The 20,329-nt window shown below is 41.0% G+C and overlaps 2 protein-coding genes across 2 annotated transcripts; one reads left to right on the forward strand and one right to left on the reverse strand.

The window, feature by feature from the left end:
- The first annotated feature begins 3,566 nt into the window (after window positions 1–3,566).
- Window positions 3,567–6,641, forward strand: LOC124147701 (collagen EMF1-alpha-like). Its single transcript, XM_046518440.1, has 3 exons — window positions 3,567–3,695; window positions 5,069–5,929; window positions 6,550–6,641. Exons 1-2 carry the CDS (start codon window positions 3,596–3,598, stop codon window positions 5,926–5,928), a joined length of 960 nt encoding a protein of 319 aa, XP_046374396.1. The 5' UTR covers window positions 3,567–3,595; the 3' UTR covers window position 5,929; window positions 6,550–6,641.
- A 6,950-nt stretch (window positions 6,642–13,591) lies between these two features.
- LOC124147702 (collagen alpha-2(I) chain-like) lies at window positions 13,592–16,782 on the reverse strand. Its single transcript, XM_046518441.1, has 3 exons — window positions 16,675–16,782; window positions 13,922–14,782; window positions 13,592–13,667 (listed from the first exon to the last, which is right to left on the reverse strand). Exons 1-3 carry the CDS (start codon window positions 16,751–16,753, stop codon window positions 13,654–13,656), a joined length of 954 nt encoding a protein of 317 aa, XP_046374397.1. The 5' UTR covers window positions 16,754–16,782; the 3' UTR covers window positions 13,592–13,653.
- Window positions 16,783–20,329: the final 3,547 nt, after the last annotated feature.

Genomic DNA, 20,329 nt, shown 5'->3' on the forward strand with positions numbered 1-20,329 from the left:
TATAGTGACGTCATCTGGTTTGTTCTGTGACGTTTCCATATTTGTAAACGTGGGTCAGTGACATTCATGTTGATTGCAGTAAATGTTTCAAAACCGACAGTGTTGTTTCTTTTTATTTGATAACAAATTCCATCCATTTTAGCTATAATAACGGTCACGCTATTTTTCAGGGCATTATCATTTACAGAAGCCCTCGGTATTTTCAACTGCCCTCCTTCGTCGGGCAGTTAATGGAAAACCTCGAGCTTCTGCAAATGATAATGCCCTGAAAAATAGCGTTACCCTTATATTAATTATCAATGACAAACAATATATTTTGCCCACGTTGCTGACAACCATCCACATATGTGTGTACTTGCTATTCCAAATACAGTGACATAGTGTTAGTCCGGACGGCATCGTTCCATGTGCAATTAGAATTTTCTGATTAAAACATAATTACAGTGTTCAATGACCAGTGCATGTAATTAACTGGTACCGGCAGTGACCGCCCGGATAGTGGCGCCTCCCTGTTATAACGGGGTCCGGACTAGTGAGGTTGCATTGTACCAGTTGTGTAGGTTTTTCAATACCAGGTTTGCTCCAATAGGGGAGTGCAAACGGTTATTTTCTTAAATACTATTGTATAGACACGTGAGTGGCTTTAAGCAGTCAGTCAGATTTGCTGCCCTGGCTGTGTATGAGTGAGTGACTATGGGTAGTGTGTTACTTATATTACGGCTTGTCCTCTAAATCACGAGAAAGGTCCAGTTTAAAAGTAGACGTAGACGTAGTCGTATATCACACTGCTTAAATAAACAGGATGAAGTTCAAACATGAGTTCAAACAAACATGAGTTCAAAACGGAAGCGAATTTGGGACTCTAACAAAAGACCATGGAGCTTGTTGGCAAAATAAGGTGGAGAGACAGGAACTTCATTAAAGTTGTTCGTCGGAATAGATGCATTTCCATTTTCAGAATGTGTAAAGATTAAGGGATGATTTTGTGACAGGTCATGCATGATCCTATAGGGCTACTTTAGCTACTCCCCGTGTAGGTCCGGGACAGAGTTGGTCTGCAGCAATCCATGCTTCCCGTAAGAGGCGACTTGGCTTGTCGTAAGAGGCGACTGACGGGATCGGTTACTTGGTTGGTACATGTATGTCATCGTATCCTAATCGCGTGGATCGATGCACTTGATGTCAATCACTGGATTGTCTGCCCCAGACTCGATTATTTACAGACCGCCGTCATATAGCTGGAATATTGCTGAGTGCGGCGTTAAACAAAAAAAACAAACCGCAAAAACAAAGCAAACCAAACAAACAAATTACTTCAGCTTCAAGCATTAAATTGTTTGCACATTCAACATATGTTTATTAACTGTCCGCCAAGTCCCATTCCACTCGGGTCAGAGGTCATGATCAGTTGGTATTCAGGGTTTGGGTGAGTTCAGTTTGTTACCATCTGGTTTCACGGGATGCTATCAGTGACATGCTTCGCACTCTCAACGTGGAAGGTGACATTTCTTAGATAGCAGCATTGATTAAGATATGTAATAAACTAACAATTAATAAGGGTTGGGATCAATTAATCTTCAGCCATCTATCGCTATTTTTCACCGATCAATCAGTCTGGATTACACGTTTAATCGTGCATGTAGAAACGCTTGTCGGTGGATTAATTTACGTGAACATGTGAACTTATTTGTTCAGAAACTCTCCGCGACTTTGAACCTCCTTCCTATTTTAAGCTGACACAGCCTGGAAACTGAATTTTTTTCTGTAAGTGGAACCAATGCCCCGACACAAAACACATGGATCGATGCACTTGATGTCAATCACTGGATTGCATGGTCCAGATTCGATTTTTTACAGACCGCGGTCATATTGCTGAGCGCGGCGTTAAACAACAAACAAACACACAAAGATTGCACCCTACTGATGTTAAGGGCGCCAACTTGACTTTGACTAACCAACACTGCATGCCAAACACTTATCACCTCGTCTATTGTAAGATTGTCATTTGTTAAACGTATGGGAGTATGCACTGCAATGAAAGAAAGATAATTCATGGGATTAAAAACCCGTAAACATTCTGGACTTATCACTGCGTAAGAAGACTTTTAATGATGAAAGTCTTTCTTTCTTCATCTCATTTCTAAATTTCGACTTTCGACAAAATGGGACCGTATTCTACTGACCAGTCGGGTTCATATGTTGCGGTTTCATATGACGTTATTCATTGTACCATGTGGGCATAACTTTCCATATTTTCAGCATTTCTTAGCCACAGTGCCTTTACATGCTTCAAATAAGGCAAATGCACTCCTAAAACTGAAGTGGCACCAAGCCATGCTTAAACTGTAAAAACACGCATCCACAGAGAAAAACAGGGACAGATCGAGAGGCACACGGAGAAACAGACATTGGATACAGTGATACACTGACACACGGAGAAACAGGCATTTGATACACAGAGACTCTGACACACGGAGAAACAGATATTGAATACACAGAGACACTGACACACGGAGAAACAGACATTGGATACAGTGAGACACTGACACACGGAGAAAAAGATATTAAATACACAGAGACACTGACACACCGAGAAACAGATATTGAATACACAGAGACACCGACACACCGAGAAACAGACATTGGATACAGTGAGACTCTGACACACGGAGAAACAGGCATTGAATACACAGAGACACTGACACACCGAGAAACAGACATTGAATACACAGAGACACTGACACACGGCGAAACAGACATTGAATAAAGTGAGACACTGACACACGGAGAAACAGACATTTGATACACAGAGACTCTGACACACCGAGAAACAGATATTGAATACACAGAGACACTGACACACCGAGAAACAGACATTGAATAAAGTGAGACACTGACACACGGCGAAACAGGCATTTGATACACAGAGACTCTGACACACCGAGAAACAGATATTGAATACACAGAGACACTGATACACGGCGAAACAGACATTGGATACAGAGGGGACGGTCTGTTAGAGGGGACAGAGGGGACGGTCTGTTAGAGGGGACAGAGGGGACGGTCTGTTAGAGGGGACAGAGGGGACGGTCTGCTAAAGGGGACAGAGGGGATGGTCTGTTAGACGGGACGGTCTGTTAAAGGGGACAGAGGGGATGGTCTGTTAGAGGGGACAGAGGGGATGGTCTGTTAGAGGGGACAGTGTTTTTGTGAGTGAGTGAATGAGTGAGTATAGCTTTATCCCGCTTTCAACCACCAGGCTACACCACAGCCTGTTAGAGACCACATGTTACGTGATAGATAGAATCTCCAAGATTCTCAAATAAATATACAAATGAATTCCAGTTTCTTATCTGGGTGGCATGGAGACGGGCTGATAATGAGACACTTTACGTGTGAATAGGAAATTCGATACTTCTGTAAATCACATTGCAATGGCTTGGTCAAGGAAATATTACCAATGTGACGTTATCCAATACGGACACACGAGGCGAATCACGTGACGCTGAGCAGATGATGACAACCCACAGTAACCTGGGTATATAGCCATGCTCCTTCATGTTCACCTCACAGTGGAGCCATCTGTCTTTCTACAATGACCATGAATATGATGATAGCTGCCTTTTGCCTGGTCAGTTTTTCACTGACCACTGCGACCTTCACGAGGACGTCCAGTGGGTCTCGTCGGGCACGCGGTAAGTTCTCTGATGTGGAGATGTTGTTTAAAGAAATGTCAGAGGGCTAACTGCTTCTGATCAGCGGATAGAACATGTATACAAGATAAGTTGTTCTTTTTCTGGAGATTCACAGGTCAAGTCAATAACAACTCTTGTCGTCACAGTTTGCTCTAACCGTAGAAACTAAAACGAGTTCAGTAAAAAATCTGTGAGCATCACATGTCCAATAGCTTTGCTACATCACCAGCTTTATGAATTATTGCAAAGTAGGGTCCGCTATTAAAATAATATCCTTTGGGCGTATCTGCATGTTCTCAGTTACGTGGTGGCTGTGGTTGTGGTAGTGGCAATGTGTGTGTGTGTGTGTGTGTGTGTGTGTGTGTGTGTGTGTGTGTGTGTGTGTGTGTGTGTGTGTGTGTGTGTGTGAGTGAGTGTGAGTTCGTGCGCGCGTGTTCGTGTCTGCAATCGTGTTTGTGTGTATGTTGGTGCATGCGCGTGCGTGTCTGTGTGCGTGCGTGCGTGTCTGTGTGCGTGCGTGCGTGTCTGTGTGCGTGCGTGCGTGCGTGCGTGTGTTGTTTGTTTCAAGACCTAAGAAATAAAGTCGTTTATCCTTCCTTCAACGTTTGAAGTACTCCCACGTATACGTTAACATGCTCGACGGGAATAACAAAATTACGTTTTAAGATGTATGCCACAATGACAATATTCAGTAAGCTTGTCCTCTTGGCAGTTAAGAAGAACACATTACACGAATGAGCCCAGCACTGTAGTTGTCTACACGTCACAGGGGAGCTTACAACCCCACGTTTGTATCATTTGAAAATTTAACAATGTACATCGTTGCACTAAGTCGCAATGAAGCTGTTAACAAGGGCGCATGGACACGGCACAAAGAAGGGAACATGAGTGAGTTCCAGCAGTAGCATCCCGGGGCATACCTTCACGTCAGACATTTGGTACCGTTTTATGCACTTCGTGTTGGGTTGTCCATTGATGGAATCATCACCAAATAACTTCGTTGTGATGTTGCATATGCGTGTGCACCAAATTTACGCGTACACCTATAAACATTCCAAATGTATTAATGTTTAGGAAAAGTCCAAAAATATAGTTGGGTTTGTGCAGCGGTGAACGTTTCTTGCAGCAAGGCCCGGTTTCCTGCCCGTATGGCTCCGCGTGTATGCATCGCCTTTTTAGTTCCCGACTAGGTGCATTTTTGCAATATGGGTCAAAGTGACGGAAAACGGCACACTCGCCTCACCCATGACAACAGGTGGTCAGAATTTACAGTCGACATATTAATTGCTATTATTATCATAACTGTTGATCTTTACACTTTTCATACAAATATATTTGAATGTTATAACTGTTGTTATTTCTCCTATCCTCAGGTACCCGAGGGGTGCCTGGAACAGATGGTGTGGATGGTAGTATTGGTCTGGTTGGCATAACGGGTGCCACGGGTACGGACACTGGCGTCAAGGGCACAATCGGACCAATAGGCGCAGCGGGCCCCACCGACAATCCTGGTGTAAAAGGGCCACCAGGGGCTCCGGGAGATACAGGCGACACGGGCGCGCAGGGAAATCAAGGGGGCAACGGCTTTACGGGAGACGACGGCGCAAATGGTGACAAGGGGTACACGGGAATCAATGGGTATACTGGATATACTGGCGACACCGGCTCCACTGGTCTCCAAGGTAACATTGGGTATACGGGAAATACCGGTAACACTGGAAATACCGGATCTACTGGCTACACGGGCTACACGGGCTACACGGGATACACGGGCGACACGGGCGACACGGGGGTCACAGGCCAACAAGGTGCGGTCGGCGATACAGGAGCCACAGGCAATACTGGTGCAGTTGGCCCAATGGGCGCAGCTGGCGAGGAGGGTATAGTTGGAACAGGTGGAGACGCTGGAAGCGACGGTACGAAGGGAGTAACTGGTTACACCGGCTCGACAGGGGCGACTGGCGGGACGGGCTACACCGGTTATACTGGCTACACGGGGTATACCGGGTCCACTGGGTCCACGGGCGACACAGGATATACAGGCAGCGACGGCACCAAGGGCGTCGTAGGCACCAGGGGCGTGCAGGGGGACACCGGAATGGCTGGTAGTGACGGTGCCCGGGGCGCAACTGGAGACACCTCACCCTCGTTTCAACTTTTCTGCACTGAGATATATAAAACAAGCGTTTTCGCGTCTCCGTGGGCTTTCTCACTGTGCGATTACTACGGTTAAGGTAAACTGACGAGTTTTACTAAAATGTGATATAAGAACGAAACTAACGAATTTGAAATTTACGTTCTTGGAATAGCCTTCTTTTATTTTTTGTACACAGATATGGTTGTGATAGAGAGTACTTTTAAGGCGATGTTTTACATGATAGAAGGGAGCACGGGTGGCCCAGTCGTCTAAGGCGCCGCGATTCGCCGTGCAGAGTTGAGTCCCTTGGGTACGCCAGAAACCTATGATTGTGGGTTCGTATACCGGTTCACCCCGATTATGTTTCTAGGTTTGTCAGCCCCAAACCCGTGCTCGTGGGTTTCACCGAAGTGGTTAACGTCTGAGACCTGCATCACTTCGGGCTTTCCTCCCACATTAAGCTGACCCGCCGGGATATAACTGGAATATTTAAAAGCGGCGTTAAACCCAACTCAATGACTATCTTATATGATAGAACTCGTTGGTATACATGTGATGGGGACGGGGAACAGAGAGACGGTGGTTTAAATATATCATAAGTGCGTCCATCTAAAAGTGATTCATCTAAAAATGTTCAGAGCAAAAATACCGAACAACTTTCCACTCTCATATCGATCTTCTGGTGTTAATGATATTAATATTCTTGCTGTGTTTCAGGAACCCAATGCTGGCAATATTTATCATATTTCTTCTGTACGCTTCCTCGGAAAATAAACAAGATGACAATAAAGATATTTTGTTTCTGAAAACTGTCTTAATTCATACGTACAATTACCTCCTCTACCAACAAAAGGCCTACCGCTACCTTCACTGTTGACCCGTGAAGATCCATGTTTGTCGTAAAAGGCGACTACGCTTGTCGTAAAAGGCGACTGTGCTTGTCGTAAGAGGCGACTTATACGGGATCGGGTGGTCAGGCTCGCTGACTTGGTTGATGCATGTCATCGTATCCCAAGTGCGTAGATCGATGCTCATGATGTCAATCACTGGATAGTTTGGTTCAGATTCGATGGCTGGAATATTTAATCAACAAACAAATAAACAAACCTTCACTGTTATTTAATTGCTTAACGCCGCACTCGGTAATATTCGAGGTATAATTATTCCTTTAATAACCTGTACCAATCAAAATCTGTGATTGATATTATGGGATCAAACAAATCACCGATCATTCGTGGACACGTACCACAAGCATACGTTAACCCGGAATCCCCACGGGGGTGGTGAAATAGGGCCGCTGGGAAGCCTATTGCTTAGAAGATCTAGGTTTGATTCCCCACATGGGTGTGTGAAACCTATTCTGTGTGGCCCCGCCTGGATTCAGCTGGAATATTACAGAAAACTAAAACATCTATCTGTTTAGCACTGGGCTTACGTGGAGATTGCAGCATCCCCAATCACACACGTCTACTGAGAAGATTAACCTACTGTGGGTTGGAAATTTCAGAACGCCTGTGAAAACGGATGGTTTCACAACAGAATTTTTAAAAGTTTTTTGGGAATGATATTGGACAATTTTGGCTTAAGTCTGTTAATCATGCATATAGAAACGAATCTTTATCAGTAACACAAAAAAAGGGATTAATAACAAGTCATGTATTCCTACGGAAAATAAGTCGAAACTTTTCCTAAAAAATTAGCGCCCAACCTCTCTTGAATACTTCGTATAAACTAGCGTCAGCAGTAATCGCAAATAGAATTAAAGAAGTTTTAAGTATAATTATTAGTGATGATCAGAAAGGTTTTGTCACGGGAAGATATATTGGGGAAGTTACAAGATCAATATATGACTTGATGGAATATACTGAATCATATCAAATACCTGGATTACTAATGCTGATTGACTTTGAAAAAGCTTTTGACTGTTGATAGACATTTTATTTCGAATACATTTAAATTTTTCAACTTTGGTCCAAGTATAGTAAAATGGAGATCAACATTTCTCAGCGATATTGAATCAAGTGTATTAGTCAATGGTTTTGCTAGCCCCTTTTTTAAGATAACAAGAGGTTATCGTCAGGGAGATCTAGTGTCGCCATATATATTTATTATATGTGCAGAGAAACTTGCAATAATGATAAGAAAAAACAAAAATATTAAGGGAATAAAGACTGGCAGTACTGAACATTTACTTGCACAATTTGCAGATGATACGACTTTGATGTTAGATGGATCTGAACAAGGCCTGTGTTAAATACACTCGACGTTTTTGCTAGGTTTTCAGGATTAAAAGTTAACACTGACAAAACCAAATTGATATGGATTGGTTCCAAAAAGAGATGACGATATAAGCTCTGTAAAGAGTGGAATCTTCACTGGACTGCTATAACGTTTAAGTTATTGGGAATTATTTTTTCTATTGATTTGGAAGAAATTATTGACTTAAACTATACAGATAAATTTGAAAAAAAATGAAAGGGAAATGAACGTATTCCAAGCAAGATTATTGACTCCAACAGGTAGAAATACAGTTTTAAAATCACTGTTGTTATCAAAATTAAATCATTTGTTTACATCTATACCTAGCCCCAATGTTCAAGTAATAGACAACTTTCAAAACAAAATGTTTTTCTTTTGGAAGGCCAGACAAGGTTAAAAGAAATGTAATGCCACAGCCATATCAGTTTGGGGGGATCAAAGTACCTATTATTATAGATATGATAGATTCACAAAAACTGTGAAACAATACTTTGTAGTAACTCAAAATGGGTATTACTCTCATTGAATTCTATTCCAAACTTTAACAGATTATGGATGGCAGACGCTAAATATGTTATTGATAAAATTATTCCTGCTGTAGACAACTCCTTTTGGAAAGATGTATTACAAGCCTGGAGCAATTATTTAACAAAGAGTAATGTTAGTGGTAGTATTGACATTGTAAACCAGGCTTTATGGTTTAATAACAACATTCAGATAGGAGGAAAGTCCATCTTTTATCCGACTTGGTATTGTAAGGGAGTTACATTTGTTGGTGATCTTTTTGATGGAACGGGTGAAATATATTCTTATGAATCTTTTATTGATAGATATGGAATAATAACAGATTTCCTAACATATCAGGGTACAGTTCAATCAATAATGCAACTTGCCAGAAAAAAACAATTGTAACTTTAAGAGTATGCCTAGGGTCTCTTTTCAACCTATTTTGCCATACAATGTTTCACTAATCACAAGGTGTAATAAAGGCAGTAAACTCTTCTATAACACACTCTTACAACCAGCTTTCATAAAGTCTCCGGGAATGCTTAAGTGGGAAGAAACTTTACAGAAAGTGTTTACCGATGAACAGTGCGTGATATTTAATTTGATGGCAACAAGGTGTACCCAGAGTGTAGAACTGAGATGGTTTCAGTTTAGGATTATCCACTACATATTACCTTTAAATAAATACTTACATTGTATTGGATATAAAGATTCACAAAGTTGCAACTTCTGTGGTACATATAGTGAAACTATTGTACATGCATGTTATGATTGTGAATATGCTGCTCACACCTGGGAGCTTGTTCTCAACTGGTTAACGACTTCTGTGGGAGGAAGACTTGACTTCTGTAAAGAGAATATTTTATTTGGATTTAAGGGGAAGAATAACAACTCTCTCAATGTAATTATATCACTTATCAAATTTATTGTGTTTAAACAATTACGAAAGGGTTTTCAGCTAAAGTTGAAACATATTCAACGTGAAGTTATTAGATACTACAATATGACCAAGTTAATTGCATTCCACAGACTTTTCAATCCTAGCAAAGAATACTACTAGTACGATATCACATTTTATGATTGTCTATATTTGCAAAAGGTTTTGAAAGTTTGATGTAAAGGGATTGGTTTTTGAATAATATATAACTGATGAAATGCTACACTTTGTATTTTATTTGAAATGTGAATAAAGATTTAAAAAGAAAGAAAAAAAAAGTTACATGAAGCCATATGACAACCCCGATCTCTTATGCTGTTCAACAGTAACCTGTTAATATACTGGCAATGAGTCTGCAGGTTTCCACACCACACAGGGGCATGCTCAAAGCGCTAGAACAGTATGCACTCAACAATCAATCTCAACTCCCTGGCGAGTATACAACCCAAGCTGCCTGTTAGGCACTAGAAGATTAACAAGCATCTCGTCCTACCGGGCGTCTATTCATTGCTGGGAGAACCGACTGTTGTCACCAAGTGCCTGTGCAGTATACCAGTGATTGTTTGGAGATTTGTTTGTGAGTTTTCGTGGTCTAAGGAATAGAGCAGTGTTTCTGAATGTAATTTGGAATTTGTTTATGAAGCAACAGGACAGGAACCACAACTAGTCACATACATGCTTGGTTTGGTCTGATTTGAATATAAAAGATCACTGCAGTGTTTTCTGTCACCTCACTGTGTGTGCTGAACTCACACACTACATCGTCGACCTCGAAACTAATAGAATTGGGCGTGAGGCCATTTGACTTTCAACTACGCCTGCCTAATACTAACGCTAAGTTGAACCAAATATTCTGAAGGCGAATTGGATCATCTACTGAGTCAGTCTCTCTGACTTTCATCCAATCACCCTCCCAAACAGGCATATAGTGAATCACTCCGTCAAACACAAGTACTTTTTTTTAATTTTTCGAATTATCCCAAGAAAGACATTGTTCACTCTTGGTACTGCTACATCGACGCTCAAATCGTCCTAGTCGAAGATCAATGGATAAAGGTCACATCAAGGTTTGTAATAATATATTGTGATGAATAAAGTTGTTTGTTACACATTCAGTATGTTTTATTTTACTTTAATTACCGTTTGTTTCAATATGACCATGACCGAACGTGTCCCTAAAGGTTTTATATGCGCACGCTATGCCGTCGTAAAGAGTTGTCATGACACTGTCGTAACTCCTTTCGGGTGTCCAGTGCGACCCTACTACAGTTACTGAAAGTATTTCAGTTCCTGGTCATCATGGTCAGATAAGCCTTGACTTTGCAACTCGCCTTGTCAGCATCGGCTCAGCTCCGTTAAGGAGTGATTGGTTTAACGACGCTTACCCAAACTCTCTATCAGTTACTATTTGTTACTATTTTCTAATGTTTTTGAGACGCGTTTTAACCTTATAACAACACCATCAAACCCATCTAGGGTGTCACAACATCCGGTAATGGTGGCTATCGATGTATTCATACGGTTTGTGTGTTAATTTAGAGGAATAAAGTGGAAAATTGATGTCTCATTTAAAGCAATCAGATTCAAGCATTCGTTATAGAATTAGGAGATAAACAATATGTTTTGAAATTTGAGATCCTTCCACTGTAGAATCGATACCTCTTATTTTACTTTCACAACGGAGCGCTTTATTCATGATTCTAATATACAATCACAATCAACAGAACACCAGAAACAATGTTTCAAACACTGACAATTCATGACGCTTTATGTGCTCAAACATTGTTCTTTTACATAAATAAACAACCGTGAAAATCCGGGTTAGAATTGGTCTTAAGCAACCCATGTTTGTCGTAAGAGGCCACTAACCGGATCGGGTGGTCAGGCTCGCTGACTTGGTTGACGCATGTCATTGTATTCCAACTGCACGGGTGGATGCTCATGATATCAATCACTGGATTGTTTGTGTGGTACAGATTCGATTATTTACAGACCACCGACATATAGCTGGAATATTGCTCAGTGCAACTTTAAACAAACAAACAAACAAACAAACACAGAAGAAGATAAGGTGGCCTTGAAATGTTCAGTTTCCAAACTTATGTTGGCCAAGTAAAGTCCCCTTTGGTCGATTCATGTCGTGTTATCTACCTAATAGGTATTGACTTCAAAACGTCTATTTAAAATGACTGAGAAAGAATAACTAACTCCTTTTTAATAAATATCAGGCCCTGCAGAGATGCGGTCGTCAAATCAGGTGTGGTTGGTGTTATTTGAAACCTCTGATTATCCATTTGGATTCGAGTATTTTCCAAATTCAGGATAGAATTATGAGATAAACCTACTGTGTTTTCAATGTGGAGCTGGGCTACCTATAGTGTTAACAGCACTCAATTGAATTGGGAACCGAAAGCGAGGGATAACAGCATTCAATTGAATTGGGAACCGAAAGCGCAGGATATAGACCAACTGGGCTGTGAGAGTCTCGGGTGTTAAATTGTTTTGTTCAACACCAGATGAACCTAAAAGGACCCTAACCTTATTCCCGATGGATGCACCTTGGTGTAGGGCTGAACAGCGCAGTTTTTTCAACTGAAGGCATTGTACGAAAAGAGAGACTGCTCACCGACCGGTTTCAATTGTGGTAGTTGTAAACCTGACACAGTAGTTAGCGTACGTTTTACATACTTGTGCGTATTCTAAGATAAATTCAATTGTGTTTGCTAAACTTTTGCGACCCAGAATGCAATGTATCAGGAATGGCGGGGTATTTGCGATATTTCGTGGCAGTTGCCATTTCAAGATCACTCTAGTCAGGCATCGCTGCCATACACTCACTCCCTCTGGTCCCGGCATTGAACATCTGTCCCCACAAAACGTATACACTTCTAATGCCTTGCATCACTACGTATGCTATCGATAGTTCGAGTTATTCGTACGCAAGTTATTTGTGTCAAATAGGTTAAAAGGCTTGTTTATTTCTGAGGTATCAAATTGAATTTGATACCTCATTTTACTTTTATTTTGACCAATCTGAATCAAGCACTCACCAGTGTCATGCTTAAATAATAACACAATCCTTGCGCCTGCGAGCGATTGGATAAATGGGTGTCTGGATGAGTGAGTGGTTTAGTCAGTGGTTGAGTCACTGGATGATGAGAGTGGTTGAGTGGTGAGTGACTGGGTTCGTTAGTTCGTGAGTGAGTGAGCGAGTGAGTACATGTCGTCAGTCGTCAGTTCTTGTTCTCAACAGTTCTTGAGATGGCATGTGACTGTAGATACGCATATATTGGAAAGTTTACTATGTACTACTAACATGTGATTTAGATTGAAGAGTGAGTGTTTGGGTGATTGAGTTAGTGGTTTTAGTGGTTAAATGTTGAGAGTCATTGAGTGAGTAGTTAAATGTCGATAGTGGTTGTGGGAGTGGTTGAGTGGGTGATGGAGTTAGTGGCTGATTGAGTGAGTAGTTGAATGAGTGGTCTATTGAGTGGTCTATTGGGTGTCTGAGAATAGTTCATCAGAGGAAAATTTTATATTTAAGATGGCATATACCCATGGATGCGCATATATTGGACAGCAACACCGCTTTGAACACATGTTATATCACGTGTCATCTTGCTGTGGGTGTAAAGCCAGAAGTGATGCAGGACATTACCACTATGGCGACAACCTTTAAGAAACCCAGAAACGTTATCAGGTCGAACCGAGATTCGAATCCACAGCAATATGTACAATGACGCTTAAGTGACTCGGCCATCCACGCACCCACAGGTCAGTCTCTGGGCCATAGCACAGTCAGGTGAAATTCCAAAAAATATGAACATGGTCAATTCACTGGCAATGTTAAGAAGGTAAATTAAAAAATAATAATTATCTTTCCAAATTTTAGTGAGTTAGCCAGGTGAGACATGTTTCGTAAAGCTATAAGTAGTCACAGCATGACTGCAAGCTTTGGTTGTGAGTAACGGGGCTGATGGCTCCAGCCAACAGACGGATAAACATATTCTTAATACCTTCCCAGATCCCTCACAATGATTAGGACAAATACTAAAGAATTGATTATATTTTATTCACAGAAAAATACGTTAACAGTTTTGCAATCTTTCGAACGGTGATTATGGAATGGCGCCTGTAAATGATAAAAGAATAAAAGTTAGGCAACGAATCTTCGATATCTTGCAGTTAATGCAACCAAATATCAATTATGTTAAAGTGTATTTCTGTCAAAACTTTCCTTAAGCGTTTTTTTTAGAATAGTGTTAAAATCCTCTTAGAAGAGGGGATAAAATGAAACGATTCATGCTTTCAAAAGAAATGTTTCCCACTCGACCAAATGTACAATAAATTAAAACGTCACTCCAATCCCGGGTAATAACAACATACCTGTGAATCCAAGTGAGCCGCACACATCCCTGACTCGTTGGCCGACGTTAAAGTTTCTCGCCGCCCAGTTGCAGAACTGACTCAGACCAGGCCCACTTGGGCCAGTTTGGCCAGTGGATCCTGTTGCCCCAGTGTTCCCTGTCTCCCCTGTAGAGCCTGTGTTTCCTATCGGTCCCCGGGTTCCTATTTCCCCCTGTGTTCCTTGAATTCCTTGAGTACCAGACACTCCCTTGGTGCCTATCACGCCTTTTGTCCCCTCGACACCTTTTGTTCCGGTGGCCCCCGTTCCGCCAGTACCACCAGTCATCCCTTGTCCCCCAGTAGTCCCTTGATTTCCTTGGTCCCCACGAGGTCCTGTATCGCCTTGTGTTCCTTCGACTCCACCGCTACCCACGACACCTGTACTTCCCGTATTTCCAGTTGAGCCCATCTGCCCTTGGCTTCCAGTATCTCCAGTATTTCCTGTGTTACCCGTATATCCAGTAACTCCTCTTGTGCCGGTAGACCCGGGAATACCATAGGTTCCTTTAGATCCTTGATTACCTGAAGGCCCTTTCTCGCCATTCTGTCCACGAGCACCTCTATCACCCGGTATACCAACCACCCCAGTCATGCCAGTGATCCCTTGCGCTCCGGTTTCGCCGGTGTATCCTTTTAATCCCGTGTATCCTTTGTCACCAGCAGCGCCGTTTGAACCCGTGTTCCCACCTTCACCAATGGGACCCATTGCACCAGTGTAACCTTTCACTGTTCCCGTGTCTCCAGTATCCCCTGTTGGCCCTGGGACGCCTGTTGCCCCAGTGTACCCCGTGGGACCAGTTCTACCCGTATTTCCACTCTGCCCACGTGTTCCTCGTCGATCTAAAACAAAGCGAAAACAACGATATATATATGCTCTGCCAAAAAAGAAAGGCAAAAGTAGTAATGTCATTAATATCTGACAGAGTGCTGCCGACGTCTATGCAAAATTAATTCCAAAAAAAAATTGGTAATTTCTGAATGGATTGGGATCGATATCTATGAAAAAAATAGGGTACTGCAGAAATGTTGTGCATTGATGGGAAAATCGCAAAAGCACAACCACGCGAGAGCATAGCGCCGAAACTCACCAACATGACATCATTTGTTTGGCTATGAAACGTTGTGTTTTCTTTTGCGGTAGCCAGGTTTTTCCGCGTAGCACCAAGCACCGTTGCACGAGTACGGAATTGTTATCAGACACATGGGACAACAAAGGACCTTCCCAGATCCGGCCGACCACCTATTACATATTAGGACAGGACAGATTCATACGGCTACGTCACTTACGTGATAGAAACACCACGGCCACCTCTAAACGTACGGCAATATCAGGATTGCGTAGGATATCAGCCCAGACAGTGAGGAACCGTTTACCCGCTGAAGGTATTCGCGTTAGACGACCAGTTCGGGAGTCATTCCGACGGACCTTCATCGTCGGCTGCGGTGTCAATGGTGTCTAGGTCACTAGGTGTGGCCACAACTGCGATGGAGAAAAGTTTGGTTTCGTGACGAGTAACTATTTATGCTTCCCCGTGCGGATGGTAGACGTCGTGTTTACAGGCGTCGCGGGGAGCGTTGTGCCCGAAACTGCATACAGTAAGTGCACGCATTTGGTGGTGGTAGTGTGACGAAGTGGGCAGCCATCTCCTACACTGGTAGAACTGACTTCTAGGGAATATAACAGCACAACATTACAGGTAGGAGATTCTTCGGCCACACGTGCTTCCCATTATTCAACAAGCGACCGCCATTTTCCAACAAGACAAATCCCGATGATTGCTTCAATGGGACGACGACGACAGTCAGTTTTGGACTCTAATAGTGGCCATACAGGATATTGAGAACAGATGACTTGTAAATTTACTATTCCGTGAGTGCCATATTGAACCTTGGTCCATGACAATAATGTATAGTATTTTTGAATAATCGATGACAATCTGTTGATTATTTATATGCTATATAAAATATACATCTAAAATCAATTTTGCGTTTCTTTTTTTACAGAGCCTACATGCGGACTAGTACGCTTCTAAAGAGAGTAAGCGAGTTGGGTTTAATGCAAATATTAGCAATATTGCACGATTGTCATGGCGGTGGTCTTCGGCTTGACGAGTTAACGCTTTAACCAGTTGGCTAACCCACCGTCCCTTAAAATGTAACAATCTTTATTCTGTAAAATAAAGGGGTAGAAAATCCAGTTTGGTAAAATGAAAATAGAGTTACGTACCCTTATACAATAAGGTTTTAAATTATGTGATCCGTTATATTACATAACACTGAACATAAAATAGTCCCGTGAAATTGGATATATGGAAACCAGTATACAACTGTAAAAGAGTGAGTCAGTATGGTTTTACGCCGCTTTTAGCAAAATTCCAGCAATATCACAGCGAGGGACACCAGCAATGATCTTCACACGATGCACTCATGTGGGGAATCGAACCCGGGTCTTCGGCGTGACAAGCGAACGCTTTTAACACTAGACTACCCAACCGCCCCACAATCATGTGAAGAAATACTTGAACATACATTGCTACAAACACCGGAGAGTGACGGATGCAGACCAGCCTTGTGAGATGTGAACGTGTTTTTGTATAAACGTGGCTTAGAGAAATGTTCCACTGTTGCTATCAGCGTACGATGGACGTAGGAAATGGTTAACACTGGGACACTTCTATAGGGAGGCCAAATATAACATTCACCCTCTCATTATTTTACTGAATGATACTCACAGTAGACACTTGAACGCGAAAACGAGGCATCAGCCATGTTGACAATAACAAGAATGACAAAAATTCCTGAATAATTCATAGTGAAGGCGGTTGATGAACGAATCAGTGATTCATGCTCTTCTGTGGCCTCGTTCCACTTATATAGTATTGCAGTGGGGAACATGCAATTTCATTGGATTACAGCTCAGTGATACCACAACTCATTGGCCAGCTGTTGACTTGGAGCAATTTGAGGTCTCTTTGCACTGATTGTATATCAAATTAATTGCCTCAGAGTTAATCTAAATAATTACGCGTCATCCAACGTACGTTGATTCCGTTCTAGACGCGGTGTCTAGAAGGCCAGAACATATGTTGTTTGCTAATCAAAGACCACCCTCAACATTGAATACACCGAAGCTTTGGATCTGGCCTCGAAACTCCCATCACTGCTGGAGCAGGGCATTTGATAATCTGCACTACTCAACAGGGCGTCGTCCGGGGTAATAGGGGTTTACTGTATACAGATATAAGAGCCTCTATGTGTAGCCGCTAGTGATATGAAACGAAAAGTTTGATAACGAGTGCGAAATCCTTAAAAAAGACAGATGTAAATATTTAAATAGATTCAGAAATGGCAAAAATGAAAGTAACCTAAAAGAATATCATGCCGCTGGAAACAAATATACTGCTATCTGTAAATATAAACAAAATAAATATGTAATGGAGAGGAAACAAAGGTTAGAGAAAAACATAAATAATTCAAAACTGCTTTGGTCAGAATTAAGCATGAACAAAAGACACAGAAAACACGAATAACATAAGTATTGATGACATGTGTATGATATGTCACATCAGAATGAGAAAGCGTCATTTTTAGAATGTAATGATAATGTAAATGAGGCTGATAACAACGACGAACTGATGAAATTGTAGCTGATATCCTTGATTCCCCAATTACGAGAGAAGAAATTTTAGAAAGCATCCGACAACTTAAGTGCAATAAATCATCTGGCATTGAAAATTTAATGCCTGATTTTTTCAAACATTCAGCAGACCTGTTAGTACCATGTCTTGAACTAATATTTAATGTCATTTTAGAAAACGGAACTTTTTCGATTTAATGGTCGTTGGGAATAATTGTACCTCTCCATAAGAGCGGGGATATAAACAACACTGATAATAATAGGGATATAACTCTTTTGAGCATTTTTACCAAGATATTTACTTTTATTATTAATAAAAGATTAGTGTATTGGGCTAGTACAATGAACAAAATATTTGAGTCACAAGCTGGATTCACAGAAGGATATAGTACCGTGGACAACATATTTATATTACATTGTTTAATACAAAGATACCTTAATAATAAGTGTGGAAAGTTTTATGTAGTTTTTGTAGACTGTGCAGAGGAATAAACTTTGTAATCTTTTTAAAACTCTGGATTAAGTTCTAAAATGAATACATTGTTATGTAGCATTTATGAAAATATAAAAGTCTCTGTTAGAAATAACCAAGTTATTTCTCCTACATGTTCAAGTCATTTAGGAGTACGACAGGGTTGTATCTTAAGCCCGTTCCTGTTTTCGTTTTTCATCAATGAATTTGCAATGCAAATATATAATAATTGTTCCTATGGAATTCAACTACACCCAGAAGAAATATAATTGTTTTTACTTTTGTTTGCAGACGATATTGCACTTTTTATGTATGCATGTAAGAAATATTTAGGTGTGAAAGTTAATACACCCGGGTTATGGTTTATGGTGATTGTGGTCGCTATCCACTGTATATTTTTCCATATATTAAAGTTATCAAATATTGTTACGAATTTTAAATATGCTTTTGAATAGATTTCCAAAAAAGTGTTATAATATGTTATTGTTGTTTGATTCAAATGGTAAAAGAAACTGGGCAACTGGTGTTAGTGAACTCTTATTTGAATCTGGTTTTGGTAATGTTTGGTATGATCAACGGGTCAATAATACTGCTGAGTTTATCCAGACACTAAAACAAAGACTAAAAGATATTTTTTTACAATCATGGAATGTTTCATTAGCAGTATCAAATAAACGCTTTTATCATAAACTTTTTAAATCTTACATTTATAGAGAATGCTATCTCGTTGATATTACCATACCAAAATATAGAAAAGCATTGGCACGGTTTCGTTGCATGTCGCATGATCTACATATTGAAACATGCAGATATATAAATACCCCACGAGAACAAAGAAAATGTAACATGTGTAACTTAAATGAAATAGAAGACGAGTATCACTTCCTTATCAGATGTCCATTATATTTAGAACTAAGAATAAAATACTTACCAAAATACTATTACAGTGAACAAAACATATGTAAATTTTATTAATATGTGAGAGAACAGAGGTTGTAAAGAATATTTATTCACCATGCTTTTGCCCAGAGAAATGAAATTGTTCACTGTAAATTAAATTATTTCTATGCCAGAATAAAATAAGCCTATTTATGGTTGTCATGATGTATATATGTGGGAGATAATTTATTTCAATTTGATGTTCAATTGTAATGATTAATTATGTTGAATTGTATTGTGTACGAAAGGCCTGTGGCCTCTTGAGTACGAAATAAAGATTGATTGACAACGGGACGTCGTCCGGAGTAATAAGGGTTTACTGTATATAGATAAAAGAGCCTGGTCTCCGCAGGTATCGTCATGTGGCTGTAAACACGCCGACACACACACTCACTCACTCACTCAAGGCAGTTGAACGATATAGAGGTTTACGGTGTAGCAAAATGGATGTAAACACGCCGACACACACTCACCCACTCACTCAAGGCAGTGGATTGACATAGAGGTGTACGGTGTAGCTATATGGATAATATAAACACGCCGACACACACTCACTCACTTACTCACGCACACAAGGCAGTGGATCGATATAGAGGTTTACAGTGTATCTATATGGATATAAATATGCCGACACGCACACTCACTTACCCACTCACTTAAGGCGATGGATCGATAAAGAGGTTTACGGTGTAGCTATATCAATGTAAACACACCGACACACACTCACTCACTTAATCAAGGCAGTAGATCGATATAGAGGTTTACGGTGTAGCAAAATGGATGTAAACACACCGACACACACTCACCCACTCACTCAAGGCAGTGGATTGACATAGAGGTGTACATGTACGGTGTAGCTATATGGCTAATATAAACACGCCGACACACACTCACTCACTTACTCACGCACTCAAGGCAGTGGATCGATATAGAGGTTTACAGTGTATCTATATGGATATAAATATGCCGACACGCACACTCACTTACCCACTCACTTAAGGCGATGGATCGATAAAGAGGTTTACGGTGTAGCTATATCAATGTAAACACACCGACACACACTCACTCACTTAATCAAGGCAGTAGATCGATATAGAGGTTTACGGTGTAGCAAAATGGATGTAAACACACCGACACACACTCACCCACTCACTCAAGGCAGTGGATTGACATAGAGGTGTACATGTACGGTGTAGCTATATGGCTAATATAAACACGCCGACACACACTCACTCACTTACTCACGCACTCAAGGCAGTGGATCGATATAGAGGTTTACGGTGTAACTATATGCATGTAAACACCGACACACATTCACTCGCTCACTCAAGGCACTGGA

Source organism: Haliotis rufescens, unplaced genomic scaffold (assembly GCF_023055435.1).
Source record: "Haliotis rufescens isolate VD_foot unplaced genomic scaffold, xgHalRufe1.0.p SCAF_36, whole genome shotgun sequence".
Taxonomy (NCBI): domain Eukaryota; kingdom Metazoa; phylum Mollusca; class Gastropoda; order Lepetellida; family Haliotidae; genus Haliotis; species Haliotis rufescens.

Coding starts and splice junctions, on each gene's coding strand:
- LOC124147701 (XM_046518440.1), top strand. CDS start 3,596: ATGACCATGAATATGATGATAGCTGCCTTTTGCCTGGTCAGTTTTTCA. Junction 3,696..5,068: donor TGGGTCTCGTCGGGCACGCG/GTAAGTTCTCTG, acceptor TCCTATCCTCAG/GTACCCGAGGGGTGCCTGGA.
- LOC124147702 (XM_046518441.1), bottom strand. CDS start 16,753: ATGAATTATTCAGGAATTTTTGTCATTCTTGTTATTGTCAACATGGCT. Junction 14,783..16,674: donor TTCGCGTTCAAGTGTCTACT/GTGAGTATCATT, acceptor GCTTTGTTTTAG/ATCGACGAGGAACACGTGGG.